The 13,899-nt window shown below is 42.5% G+C and overlaps 1 protein-coding gene across 4 annotated transcripts in view; it reads left to right on the top strand.

Annotated features, from left to right (window-relative positions):
- The first annotated feature begins 581 nt into the window (after nt 1–581).
- The window catches only part of Ca8 (carbonic anhydrase 8), a 106,196-nt gene continuing 92,878 nt past the window's right edge, over nt 582–13,899 (top strand). The window contains exons 1-2 of one of the 4 annotated variants that reach the window (XM_029556686.1): nt 582–772; nt 1,694–1,885. In XM_029556686.1, the coding sequence (XP_029412546.1) occupies nt 673–772; nt 1,694–1,885 (292 nt within the window). In that variant the 5' untranslated portion in view covers nt 582–672. The remainder of the gene's footprint in view (nt 773–1,693; nt 1,886–13,899) is intronic. The other 3 variants (XM_029556685.1, XM_029556687.1, XM_008854165.3) reach the window with 3 other exon arrangements.

Genomic DNA, 13,899 nt, shown 5'->3' with positions numbered 1-13,899 from the left:
GTGCTCCCAGGACCAACGAAAACCAGCATGCACAGGTTGCTGCTGCTGGTGGTGATGTTGATGGGCTCCTACAATGCCAGCACTTGGCGGGTGGCAAAGATGGCAGAATATGGAGTTCAGGGTCATCCTTTCATCAAGTTTGAGGCCAGCCTGAGACCGTGTCTCAAGAAACCAAACCAAACAAAACCAAAAAAGTAAACACTGAGTAATAAAATCTTGCCACTGGAAATCTGTTTTGTTCAGGTTCTTCCAGTCTCCCCAAAGCAAGGCAGCTCATTCTCTCTCTTTTCAGAATTTTCTGGAGTGGGTTGAAAATGAGTAAGGGGAGAGTTCTCGCCAGGCCTGGCCACGGTCCCACAGCTGGCCTTGGGGACACGCTCCTGGAAGGGAGGGAGGCGCACACCGCGGGCGGCCGGAGGACGGGCGACCTTGCGCCGGGCGCTGGGCTCACAGGGTCCGGAGCCCAAGCCCCGCTGGAGTTAGCGCGGTCCGGGCAGCGAGCGCAGGGGGCGGGTCCTCTCGCCAGACACGCCCCGGCCCGACTTAAAACCGCCCGGCTGCGCCCGGACCTCCGCCTCTCGCGCTGCGGGGACTGCCACCGGCTCGGCGCCTCCCGCTCGTCTGGCTGCACCCACGCCGCGGCCGCCGCTGAGCGCAGAGCGCGGCCTGCCCATGGCTGACCTGAGTTTTATCGAGGACACCGTCGCCTTCCCGGAGAAGGAGGAGGACGAGGAGGAGGAGGAGGAGGGCGTGGAGTGGGGCTACGAGGAAGGTAGGCTCGCGGGTGTCCCCTTCCCCACCCGAGGCTCTGAGCCTTCCCCACTGAACCACTCCTTCCCCACCGCCTGCGTTCTCCGGCCGCCTGAGTTCGGGAGCGGGTGGCACTGGCGCGGCTGGCCTTCCTGAGGGACGCGGTTCGCACCTGCTGCGTGGCGGTGCCTTAGAGTCGCTGGCCGGGCGCTTCTTGCACTTTAAGACGGTGATACTGTTGCCTGCTTTCAAGTTTCGTGAAGGACACATGACCACTCTTTATCAGAGTCCTAAATGTCAAACTGGATCAGTGCGCCCGGAGACATTTAAAAAGAGAAGTTTCCTAAATTTAACCCTGAAGACTTAGGGCTCCTTAGAGTCAACAATTAGTGTGGATGTTTACTATATATACTGACACAAACGCGGAATATAACATTATAATGTAAATTGTAAAGGACTTGTAGATGTATGTTTAGAATATTGTTTGCATTTCTAAGGAGGTGCTCATTAACACCAGAATTAGGGCTTTTCCTCTGCCTTTGAGGAGGTTGATTTACAACTATTTCCTAAGTAAAGCACAGTCATTTAGTTTTCCTTTTTCTTTTGAAATTTTTTTTTTTTTTTTTTTTTTTTTTTTTTTTCCTAATCAGTTAAAGATGACATAAGTTTCCTGGAGCCTTAAATCACTATGTCTGTGTGCCCAAACATAAACACACAGACATGTACTTAGTTCAGGATTTTGTGTGTGGGATTTGACAACAGATCACTCACATAATGAATGCAAAACCCCAACACATTTCTCATATTTTGTCTGTGCAGAGATGGTCACCATAGCTGTCATGTCAGGGACCATGAAAGTTTTTCTGTGAGTTTTTCATGTTAGATTTTGGTGTCATTTACTTTTTAAAACATGCTTATTATTTTTTTCTCATTTCATCCTCAGGTGTTGAGTGGGGCTTGGTGTTTCCTGATGCTAATGGGGAGTACCAGTCTCCTATTAACCTAAACTCCAGGGAAGCCAAATATGATCCCTCACTGCTGGATGTCCGCCTCTCTCCAAATTATGTGGTTTGTCGGGACTGTGAGGTCACCAACGACGGACACACCATTCAAGTTATCCTCAAGTCCAAATCAGGTACTGTGCTAAGCATGTCTACTCTTGTGAGCAAGTTCGTGAACTCTGACTTAACCTATATGATTTTAAATGTAGCACCGACATAGTTTCTTTTTTCATAGTTCTATGTAAGATGCATTTTCTGGGAATTATTTTCTGAAACGGTCCTGAAGGGATTGGAGGATGAAAGTGTGCTGTGTCTGCTGGCTGCTTGTAAGATGTAAACCTTTAGGTTTATCATTAGATGAGTAAGGAAGGTATGGATTCCCTCCTTTTACTCATCATGTTGTAGAGAGCTGATTTGAGTTCATGAGATAGTCAGATTGCAGCTCTGACAGGAGCTGTCTCAGTTGCTGGACTCTGTGAAACATGAGGAAAGGCGTGTGTGGGCATACGGCTTTGCGTTTTTCTGATTTACGTTTTTTCTCTAAACTACTGATTAGCTGAACTCATTTTGTTATAGTTCTGTTTTACTACTTTGTGAAACCGAAGATGAGGGAGGATCTTGACATTAATGTCATCTGTATTCAAGATAAACTTTTCAAATTAAATTTCCCTACAATACTAATGATGAGATCATTTTAAGAATGACAAAAAAAAAAAAAAAAAATCCTGTAAATGGAGAGGTCTAACTGGCAATCCGAGGTCTCGTTGTTATTTACTTTTCATTTACTCACTCTTTCCCCTTGAACCTATTTGAGATGAATCTGAAATGTGTTGTGGAAAACCACAATTTCCAGGGAAATTGGTTTTCAGCTTAAATGTAGGGGAGATGAAAGCAGATTAAAAGAGCATTAATATTTTTCTCTGTATAGGTAATACTATCTTTTTTCTTCTTGAAAAAATATAAAATTAGAGTATGTTGAAGTATTAGGATGTGCTTTTTAAGCAGACTATGCTTACAGTAATTCCACATTGATAAATAGAACATTTCAAACCATAAAACCTTTAGGTTTATCATTAGATGAGTAAGGAAGGTATGGATTCCCTCCTTTTACTCATTGTGTTGTAGAGAGCTGATTTAAATCCATGAGATGGATTGTTTATTCTTTGCTGCTGTTCAGAGTTTAATCAAGATGGGGGATTTCCCCTTAAAGAGATTTTATATGAAGTTAGTCAGAGAGACACATGAGACAGATATGAACTTAAATCAGAACTTTTTGGGGTGATGTTTATCCTTGATTATATAATGTACAGTATATATTATTATATGTATCATATATTATTGTTGCCCTTTTCCCTCTTCTGCCTTCCACCCCGACCAGTGGGAAGAGCTGCCTATAGTTATGTCCAGACCTGATTTGGGCACATATGACCCAGAGACTTTATTCTCCACTCCCTTGGAGACCGTCCTCCCTCTATTGACTTGTTGTCTTTCTGTCACTCCAGTCATTTTTCTCTTACCATTTCTTCTCTCTGGGTATTTTGACAAACTTTTAAAAAGTATCTGAAAAACAGTGTCTTGGTTAATTATTCTTTCTAGGATATTTCAGCTTCTCAAAGGAATTTTCCTTAAGTTGTGAACACAATTATTCATTTATTTGACCAAGTTTTATTTTTATCAAAATAGAATGTAGACATAATTGAATAGTTGAATATTTGTGTATTTCTCTCTGCCACTAGCCACAGCCTGTCTTCACCGACAGCTTCTGTTTTTCTCTAGTGACAACCGCACTGAACCCTTTTAACTGTTCCTTTTGTGGTTACCTCCATGTATCTTAATAACATGCTTAGGCTGCTTGCTCTGATATTTGAGAGGGCTTTGAATTCTGCTGTGGAAGGTGTGGCTTGACCTCTTCCTCCTCTCTCTTATCCTGGTGTTGCCTCACATACTTAAGGTACATTGTTATTAAAGGGAATATTCAATGTTGCATTAGGACTATGTAACTATTATTTCTCCCTGAGACTATGTTCTGTTTCCTTTATGGAACAATATTTTTCTTTGGAGTTACTGTATTTTTTATTTTTAAAGTGATCTGACACGGATTCAGTTTGAGCTTTGACAGATCTTGTCTCAGGACATCCAGAGGCATTGAGTCTTCTTCCTTCCCTCCCTCATTCCTCTGCCTCTTGGATCTGTTCTTGGGACTGCCACTGAGAAACTAAAATGTGCACATTTTCCAGTTTTGTTCTTGTATTTTTATTTTTTTTAAATTGACATTGATTTTATGAATTTTCTTTTTAAAATTCACCATTTAGTAGTTCATGAATGTGTGACCCTTCTTCACTCTTTTCAGTATTTCTTCTTTCCTGTTACCTTCTTTTTGGATTTTTGTTGATTCGAGGTTCCTTCTATCAGTGTAAGTTCTACTCTTTTTAAAAAAAATTTTGTATATTATTTTTATTTTATGTGTATGAGTATATTGCCTGCATGTATGTGAGTGCACCTGTGTCAGAAGAGGGCTTCGATTCCCCTGGAACTGGAGTTAAGAACAGTTTGTAGCCGCCATGTGGGTGCTGGGAAGCAAACCCGGGTCCTCTGTAAGAGCAGTCAGTGCTCTTAACCTCTGAGCCATCTCTCCAGCTTCAAGTTCCACTCTTTTAAAAAATATTTTATTTATTAATTTTTGTGAATGAGTGTGTTGCCTACATGTACCTAAGTACACCTGTGTTGTGCAGTGCCTGAGGAGGTCAGAAGAGGGTGTCACTAGTTAACCACCATGGGGGAGGGGCTGGGAATTGAATCCTGGTCCTCTGTAAGAGCAGCCAGTGCTCTTATTCTCTGAGCCATCTCTTCAGCGTTAAGTTCCACTCTTTAACCTTGGAAGCTCCTGTCCAATGTTAAGTAATCTAACTCTTTGCTGATGCTTATGTATGGGTCTAAAATGTGGTCTCCATTGAAATCTACCCGACGACTTTATAGACATACACAGGCACCAAGGATCCAAGTGCAACCGATTATGACCAGGAATAACTGTATTAACTCAACTGTGAACCTAGAAACTTAAAGCCACTTGTGAAAGAGATGTACTCTTGCTCTGGAGTGTGTTACTGAATGTGTTAAAGCTGTAATGAAATGCTTCTTCTAATCACGTAGTTATTAAAAATTGAAAAAAGAAATAATGATAAAAAATGTGGTCTCGAAGCTCTGTGCACAGAGGTCTTGTCACACAGGCAGGGGTCGAGGTCTACTGGGCTTTCAGTGGTGGTGGGATCAGGCAATGACCTAGCTGTACTGGAGAGGTGGCTTTGGGGCTGGCTCATATCAGATTGGCTTCATTCCGACTGTTGGCCACAAACTGTAGTGTCATCATTTGATGTATCTCCACTTTTTGTACCTTCTGCTGGGGTCTGGGTAAGCTGCTTACATGGAGAATGGGATGCAGAGGATGAGCTGCCCCTTTTAGAGCCCTGTCTTTCCCGTTGTAGTTTCCCATTCTGTGCCTCCATCTACACCCACAATATCTGCTGCCTCTGAGTTGAGTCTGTCCTAATGTCTTATTCTATTTGGTTGCTTTGACAAAATTCCCTAGACTATGTAATTTATAAGTAGTAGGAGTTTGTATCTCACAATCTGTAATCTGGGAAGTCCCAGAGCAGGATGCCTGCAGATCTAGCATTTGATGATGAGGACATACTTTACTCTGTAGGTGGTGCCTTGTTGCGGTGTCATCAAGTAGCAGAATGGTAAAGGGGAACACTGATCCCATTCAGGTGGGCAGCACCCTCCTCACCAGCATCTCTGAGAGCCCATCTTTAAGGCTGCTGCTCTTGGGACCCGACTTCAGCAGCAGAGTGTGCTGCAGTTAGCGTCACCTGCCTCCAGCTGCCTTCCTTTTCCAGTGGTTTCTGCTTTGCTAACTACAGTTTCAGATCACCCAGCAGCTCCCTCAGTTCTTTGATATTTATTTGCTGCCTTTAATTTTTACTCTTGACCATTCCTTTTCTGTTCTGTGAGGACTGAGGAGGGAGGGAAGATAAATGGTACAGTGTAGTCTTCCTTGTCAGACTGGAGGTGCTCCCTGCAAACAGCAAGCTATCTTTCTAGTTTTACTTATTTATTGATTGATTGATTGACTGACTTTTTTTGAGACAGGACCTCACTAAGTTATCTGTGCTGGCTTGAAAATCACTGTGTAGCCCAGGGCTGGCTTTGAATCCATAGCGTTCCTCCTGCTTGTACTTCCCAAGTGCTGGAATTACAGGTGTGAGTGACCACGTACTGCTCACATGCTGCCTTCTAAATTTTTAAAAAATTATTTATTATTATCTCTTGTATATATGTGTGTGCATGGTATGTGTGCATGGTATGTGTGTATGGTGTGTGTGTGTGGGGGCACATGCATGGAGAAGTCAGAGGATAACGTTATGGATCCAGGTCTCTTCTTCCACCTTTCCGTGGGGTCTGGGGATTGAACTCAGGTTGTCACACTTCCTACCAAGCCCTTTTACCTACTGAGCCATCTTGCAGACCCCCTGTTGTCTTTCTAATTAAAAAAGTAAACAAATCATAGGGCTAGCATAGCCCTTTTTTTAGGACTGAAAATTGACTGTTGTGATTTCAGTTTCCCCCGAGGGTGCCAGTGGCTGCCAGCAGCCATGGATACTTAGTTTGGTTTCCTTGGTATTGTTCTATTTCTTTCATTTTTCTGTCTCTATTTTAAAAAATCCTGTGGAATTACCATGAAGAGCTACAGCATTCTGTAGTATAATTTCAGTGTTTGTGTTTAACAAACTAAAGCTTTAACGAAATCCTAATGATGCAGTTCCTACATACAGTCCCATCTGGAAACTCTGCTTAATGTGAACTGGAGGCATTTCATGAGCCCTGGCTGCCATCTCTTTCCAGGCAGCTCTGCTGAGACTCTGTAGGCAATGCCACCCATGATCTTCACACTCTGCTCACCCCAGGGGGAGCTTTGAAAGCCTAACCCTACTCCAATCCTTCTGAGTTTGACATGGGCTGTTTGGAAAGTGTCTCGTTGGTCTCAGACACAGTTGCCTGATGGTTCTTTCCACTTTTGACTACCTTTTCTCTGTCAGTTCTTCACACCCCATCATCCTTAGCTTATGGGGCTCTCCAGGTTTTCTCCTTGACCCTTTTCTCTCATAGGCAGTGCTGTATAAGACTGTGTAATGCTTTTTCTCTGTTCTGTTTCCCAGTAAACAGCAAGTGAGTTGTAGAAAGTGACCACAGTCACTGTTCCCTGCGTGGACTGGACCCTGGACCACAGACCGTCTGCCAGGTTCAGATAGCCTCAGCTTGAACAGCTCAACCAAGCAAAGTCAGTCACCACTGAGGAAACCACTTTGCACTTGAATAGTTCCATAAGTCAGAAAGTTCTGTGATTTCTGCTTTAGACTCCGGACCTGCATAGCACACATATATTGGGCTTTCATAGGCATCCTTAGAACATTGCTGTCATCCTGTGATGCATGTGCCGTTTTTTCATTTCTGATACATTTGTTCATGCAACTCATGTTGGTCCTTCATCCTTCAGCACTTACTTTTACTGCTGTGGTATGAAGTTGCTTGTCGGTAAGAGCCAAGTAGTTGCTGTTAGCCAGGAGAGCAAAACACTGAAAATAGCTACTGACTGTCTGCATCATCTGTGGTCTTGAATCTTGGACAGAGCATGCCTGGTTTGTCAGAAGTTTGATGTATCTGAAGAAGCTGGAAATGTGCACCTGTGCCCCCATGCATACGTGCTTATTGGATTCCCATGGCCCATGGGATGCAGTTGCAAATCTTATGTTTTTTACCTTATGCAAAGAGTTATGTACTCTGGGTATGGTAAATATAAATCAGATCCAAAGCTTTGCACTATGGAGGATTCAGTAGTAGGCTATGGAAGATTGGTATGTGGGGGGAGATTGCTTTAGTGGAAATTAGTAGGGAAGAGTTTGGGAAAGGAGTAGGATTTGAAGTGATCTTTGGAGGGTGAATATGCAGAGAGCTTCAAAGAAAGTACACAAACATGGGAAAATGTAGACATGGTAACAGGAAAGGCAAGTCTTTTAGGACATCTAGAAGAAGATTCATTTATGATAAAGTGCTTACTGGGAAATACAAGAGTGAGGGCAGGTTGGGGGCAATCCGAGGGACCTAGGATAGAGTCCAAAGAACAACCTCCCAACCTGGAGTAGCATGGGGATATAGGGAAATTAATGTAGCAGCACAGAGTGAATGGGGATCTAGGAGAGATTGGGAGCTGGTTGGAAAGTTAGTGCAAGAGACTAAATTTCCCAAGATGGCAGCTGTTGCAGTATCAGTGGAAAGGGCAGGGGCACATGGAGAGATTTCTGAGGGGTGATCTGCAGAGCACCAGTGATGAATGTGATGTGCGGAGCAGGGGAGAGAAGGGAATGGGTAGAGAGGCAGGAGTGGAGCCCTTGAGACTGGACCATAGTTGGGATCCTGTCACCATCCCTCATCTGCGCACTGGGCAACCTTAAAAGGGCCAAGTCCCTCTTCATATTCTAGGGGTGACCTGGCCACACCATTCACCCTGCTGTCTCCCTGAGCATGAGAAGTTCATTAGAACTGTCACATGTCATTTAGTTTCTCATCAGGAATGATAAATGACCAGATACTGGAATCTTTATATTTGAGGTATATAGAAGAAATAAAATTGAATATATTTATGACATGAAAATTAGTATAATTATTAAAATATAATGACAGTAGTCCTCATTTATTGACAATGGATATGTTCTTAAATCCCAGTAGATACCTGAAACCGTGCATTATACTAAACTTTCTATACTGATTTTCCTGTTATGCATACCTGTGATAAAGTTTACCTTATAAATTAGGCACAGTCTGAAATCAACAATAATAAGTAATCATAAAACAGAAAACTTATAACCACATACTGGAGTAAAAGTTATGTGGATGGAGTTCCTAGAATTTTCCATTCAGTGTTTTCAGATTGTGGTTGACTGAAGGTAATTGAAAACACAGGAGGCAACACTACTGATAAAGGTCTCTTTCTGCTGCAGACATTTCTAGCAGGAACAGCGAGACCATTAGGGGTGGACAGTGTGACACTCTGTAAGCCTGTGTACTAGTATGTCAGTCCATCTAACTGCAGAGGGTAAGGACTTCATTTTTGTGAAACGTGGTCTTGCTGTTAGCCCAGGCTGGCCTCCAGCTCTCCATCCTTTTGCTTCTGCCTCTGTGCTGAGATTACAGGTCCCCCACACCCAGCAAAAGAAATGACATCATTTAATTGTCACCAGCCTGGGGGAAATTGCTAATCACTCTAGATCATTTTGTGCTATTTGCTGTAACTTTCTTTTTAAAAACATATTTTTATTATTTTTTATTTTATGTGTATAAGTGTATTGCCTGCATGTAGATAAGTACACTAAGTACACCCGTGTCATGCAATGCCCTTGGAGGACAGAAGAGGCTGTCGGATACTCTGGAGTTATGGACAGTTGTTAGCTGCCATGTGGGTGCTGAGATTTGAACTCGGGTCTTCTGCAAGAACAGCCAGTGTTTTTAACCACTGAGCCATCTTTCCAGTCTATTTGCTGTAACATTTTATAGAAACTTCAATTGAAAAGTTTGCTTCTGGGCTTTTATAATTCTCAATATTAATTGTAGGCTAGACAGCGATTCTGAACCAGACCTTGCTCCCTCTGCCGTTGGTAGCTTTCTGATTTTTGGAACACACTGTGCTCTTGCTGTCTCTGAGCCTTTCTTGGGCTCTTCTCTCTGTATTGAATGAACTTTTTCACTTTCTTAGCATACTCTTCCAGGTTCGGCTTAGCTGTCATTCCGGAAAGTCTTCTGTGACTTGTGACCCTCTTCCTGTCCAGACACTTTCCTTTACTGTCTCTGACACTTACTATATGGAACGCTAAGTTTAGTTCTTTAGGTATCAGCAAGCGCTGGACGGGAGTCCATATCAAAATGCATGTTCAACTCAGATGAAATGAGAGAATTATCCTTGAGTCACAGTCTTTGAATTACATGGAAAATTTGTTTTAGCAAAAGATTATAACCATTTAGGTGAATGTTTGCTCATCAGGTTATCACAGGATTCTCGAATCTTGTAGAACATTCTTCTGGGAACAGCTCGGGGCTGGAGAGATGACTCAATGGTTAAGAACACTGACTCCTCTTGGAGAGAAACTGGGTTTGGTTCCTAGCACCCACATGGCTGGTGTAACTCTAGTTTCAAGATATCTGATGACCTCTTCTGACTTCTGGGGATATTGCACAACATGGGTGCACTTATATACAGAGAGACAATATACTCATACACATAAAGTAAAAATAATAAATAAAATATTTTAAAAAATGGCGACAGCAGCGTGACCTCATTCTGTGTAAACTCTTGTCCCAACTTTTTTACTCTAAGGAGAGGAAGCATGTCATCAGAGCCAGTTGCTTGTTTCATTCTAATTTTATTGGAATTAATGTCATCTCAGCCAGGAATCCTGTCACACAGTAAGCCAAATATCACTCTCTAAAATTTAGTATGCAGTTATGGAGGATAATCACACCTTTTTGGGGATGACTGTTTTCCTTATAAAGAACACACACTATAAAAAAGGAGATAATGCCTTATGAGGATGTTGCCAGATGGATAAAGCAGAGGTACAGTTTATTTTTAGACTATAAACACATTTACTCTTGAGGGATGAACAGGAAGTATTTTTACCTAGCACCTCATAAAACTCTGAGTTCAGTATTTTGTCTTTTCCTTAGTGACTTTGTGTGGCCACATGGCGTTTGTGTGATTTGGCTTTGGGTTATTTCCCAGCAGCAAAGGTGAAAAGTACCCAGAACCTGATTCCTGGCCCCAGACACTTTTTGTCACCTCTCCCTGGAGGACCAGGCTGGGGCAGAGTGCTTCTCTCCTCTGTGCCGCTTTACCTCACAGTGTGAGGATCTTGTTTCTTTATAATTTTATGGAATATAATGGACTGCAGCTAATAAAACTACCGCTCAATCAACTATCACAGTATTTGATTGCCACAATTAGAAGTATTCAATTTCAATCTACTAATTCAATTGGAAATCCAGGAAGTCAGAAATTTTGTCTGTTTTATTAAAATCCTTGTTTCCTAAGCATTTTACACACTGATATAATGTAATAGATGATAAAAAATATTTGTAAATGGGATCCCATGGGTTTTGACTAGCTCCCAGTCAAAACAGGGCCTATGCAGCTTGAATTTCCAGGATGCTCAAAATATAAGCTCTTTGGCTAAAGAGATGGCTCAGTAAGAGCATGTGCTGTGCAAGCATGAAGACCCAAGTTCATTTTAAATTCCCAGGGTCCATGGTAAAAAACTGAGTGTAGAAGTGTGTGTGCTGTAAACACCCAGCACTGGGGTGAGTGGGCCTGGGGAGACAGGAGGCTCTCGGGGGCTTGCTGGTTTCCAGCCTAGTTCCAAGCTCAGTGGCAGAGCTTGTCTTAAGGGAATAAAGGTGGAGAGTTATAGAATACAACACTCCAACCTTTGCCTGTGCACCAGTACCAGTCTACTCACATACACAACACGTGTAACACACATGTACAGAGAGAGAGAGAGAGAGAGAGAGAGAGAGAGAGAGAGAGAGAGAGCTTTTTCTCCAAGTTTTCAACTAAATTCCTCATTGTTTTTAAACAAATTCTGGAATTGGTCTGTTGGCACATGCTTGCTATCCCAACACTCAGGAGATTGAAAGTTCAAGACCAACACGGACTACTTAATGAGATCCTATACTGAGAAAGCAAACTAAACCACCTCCCTACCCCCAATAAAAAATCTCTACCCTAAACAAAGACACAACATAATAGTAATTTTAAATGCCCTGGGTATTGATCAGATTGGTAGTATGGTTTTGAAAAATACATTTCTTTTTGCTGAACTGAAGTCAAAATAAGTCATGTCAACCATTTCTATAAAAAAGGACTGACTGGCTGCTCTGTTCAATAACAGTTTCAGAATGAGAGATGGGAGGGATAGGGATAGAGGGATCAAGAGGGAAAGATTTAATGCACGTGTGTGTGTGTGTGTGTGTGTGTGTGTGTGTGTGTTCTAAGTGAACTGGATGATGGGTTTAAAATTTTTAATCCTCTTGCTCATTTATAATTGCTTAAATCTATGGTGTTCCTCTTTCTTATTGCATCTCAACATGGAGCTCAGCTTCTTAAAACATAATTTTATTGCCTTTCTTTAAAAATGAAGAGTTCTGGGACTGGAGAGATGGCTAAGTGGTTAAGAACACTGGTTTGGTTCCCAGCATCTGCTTACAGTCACCTGGAACTCCATTTCCAGGGGATCCAATGCCCTCTTCTGGCCTCCACGGGCATTGCATGCATGTGTTACACTTAATGTCATGCAGGTAAAACACTCATATATGTAAAAATAAATAAATAACAAAAAATTGGAGAGTTCTAGAAGTCTTCCTGAAGGCTGGAGTCGGGTACTTGCTGTGTGTGGTGGCCTGTATTGTGAGACTCTCTCCCCTTTTTTCTCTCTGGTTTTGGTGACAGGGTACACAGAGGGTAGTAGACTCCTGGTCTCCTTCCTGGCTCTTCTCATGACCAAGTTTGGGCAATCAGTGGCATGAACGAAGTGGTAGTGAACTTATTCAGAATTTGTGACATCTGCTTGAATTGAAAACATCGCATACTGAACTGGAAGGCGGAGCATTTCTGCACCAGAGTTTTGAATATTGCAAATCTTCTTGATCTGTGCATTTGGATTGGTTGGTTTCCATTGCCTTTTTGAAAAATAGGGTGAAATGTAGTTCTCACAGGAAGACCTGCAGGTTAGAAATCTAGGTTTAGAGAATCTATTATTTTTAAGTTCATTCTCATAGGTACTAAAATTTAGGTCTGTCTGTCCCTTACTTGCCTATCCCTTACAGCTTGTCTATACCTTACAGCTCTAGACTTTGTCTTGGGCTTGCTAACAAGGTGACTGGGGCAGACTGCATTTGTCTCTCTCAGGCCATGTCCTCTACTCACAGGCATGAGAACCCTGACCCTTTTGAGATTTTTGTTCAGTTAACCAGATTGAGATAGAGGAAGGGCTCTGAATTCCTGTGTGATAGTTGTAGTGATGACACGAATCACACTTCCCTTCACCTTCACTGTGGGCTGTATTAGTTACTTTTCTGTTGCTGTGATAAAAAGTTAAAAAAAAAAGCAAAAAACGTCATGACCAAGACCATTTAGAGAAGAAAGACTTTCATTTGGCTTATGTTTCCAGAGGGAGAGTCCAAGGTGGGGAGAGAGGCATGGTGACAGGAGGTGGCTAGAGTAGGAAGTGGAGTGCTCACATCTTCAGCCAGGCACAGGGAGAGGAGAGGAGAGGAGGGGAGGGGAGGGGAGGGAGAGGGAGAGGGGGAGAGAGAAAGAGAGAGAGAGAAAGAGAGAGAGAATCATAGCCTGCTTCCAGTGACATGCTTCCCTCAGCAAGGATGCACCTCCTAAACCTCCAAGAACAGTGCCACCAACTGGGGACAAAAGTGTTCAGATACTTGGAGCCTTTAGGGGACAGTCTCATTCAAAGCACCACAGGGGGTCTATCCACTTGCAGAACTATTAAAATTTCTTATGAATGCTCCTTCTTTTTCTGTCTGGACTGGTAGAAAGTTGGGAACCAAACTTGTAGGACCCCTTCAAGGACAGCATGGCCCATATCTTGTAAGATAGCCTCATTTTCTTCTATTTTCTGCCTCTTTCCCCCATTCTCTTTTTTTTTTCATTTTATTCTCTAATTTATGCTGTCTGACTATATCATGTGTGCACCGACATAAGCAGTCTTAAATCCCGTCAGAAGAAGTTAATGGGTAAGGACTAACCAAACAAGCATATTGGGACACCAGACACCAGGCTGTGAGGCTGATGATGAGGCTGACCTGAGAGATGTCTGAGCTCCTGAGTGAATAGTGGTCTGTTCAGTGATCCTTCTTCTGAGGTGATGGTGGTGAAGTTTATCAGCTCTTTGGCTAAAAAGAACCTAAGATTCTTGGAATTAGGAGTCAGAGAAAAAGAGTATCTGGAATTAAACAATTATTTCTGTTGAAATTGGCCATTGTTTCTAATATGTTTTATTTAAGTTTTTACACACGCAGTGAGGGT

The sequence above is a fragment of the Nannospalax galili genome, unplaced genomic scaffold, assembly GCF_000622305.1.
Source record: "Nannospalax galili isolate Female #2095 unplaced genomic scaffold, S.galili_v1.0 scaffold987, whole genome shotgun sequence".
NCBI classification, from domain to species: domain Eukaryota; kingdom Metazoa; phylum Chordata; class Mammalia; order Rodentia; family Spalacidae; genus Nannospalax; species Nannospalax galili.
The sequence above is the reverse complement of the archived record's forward strand: the minus strand, read 5'-3'. Positions and strand labels throughout refer to the sequence as shown.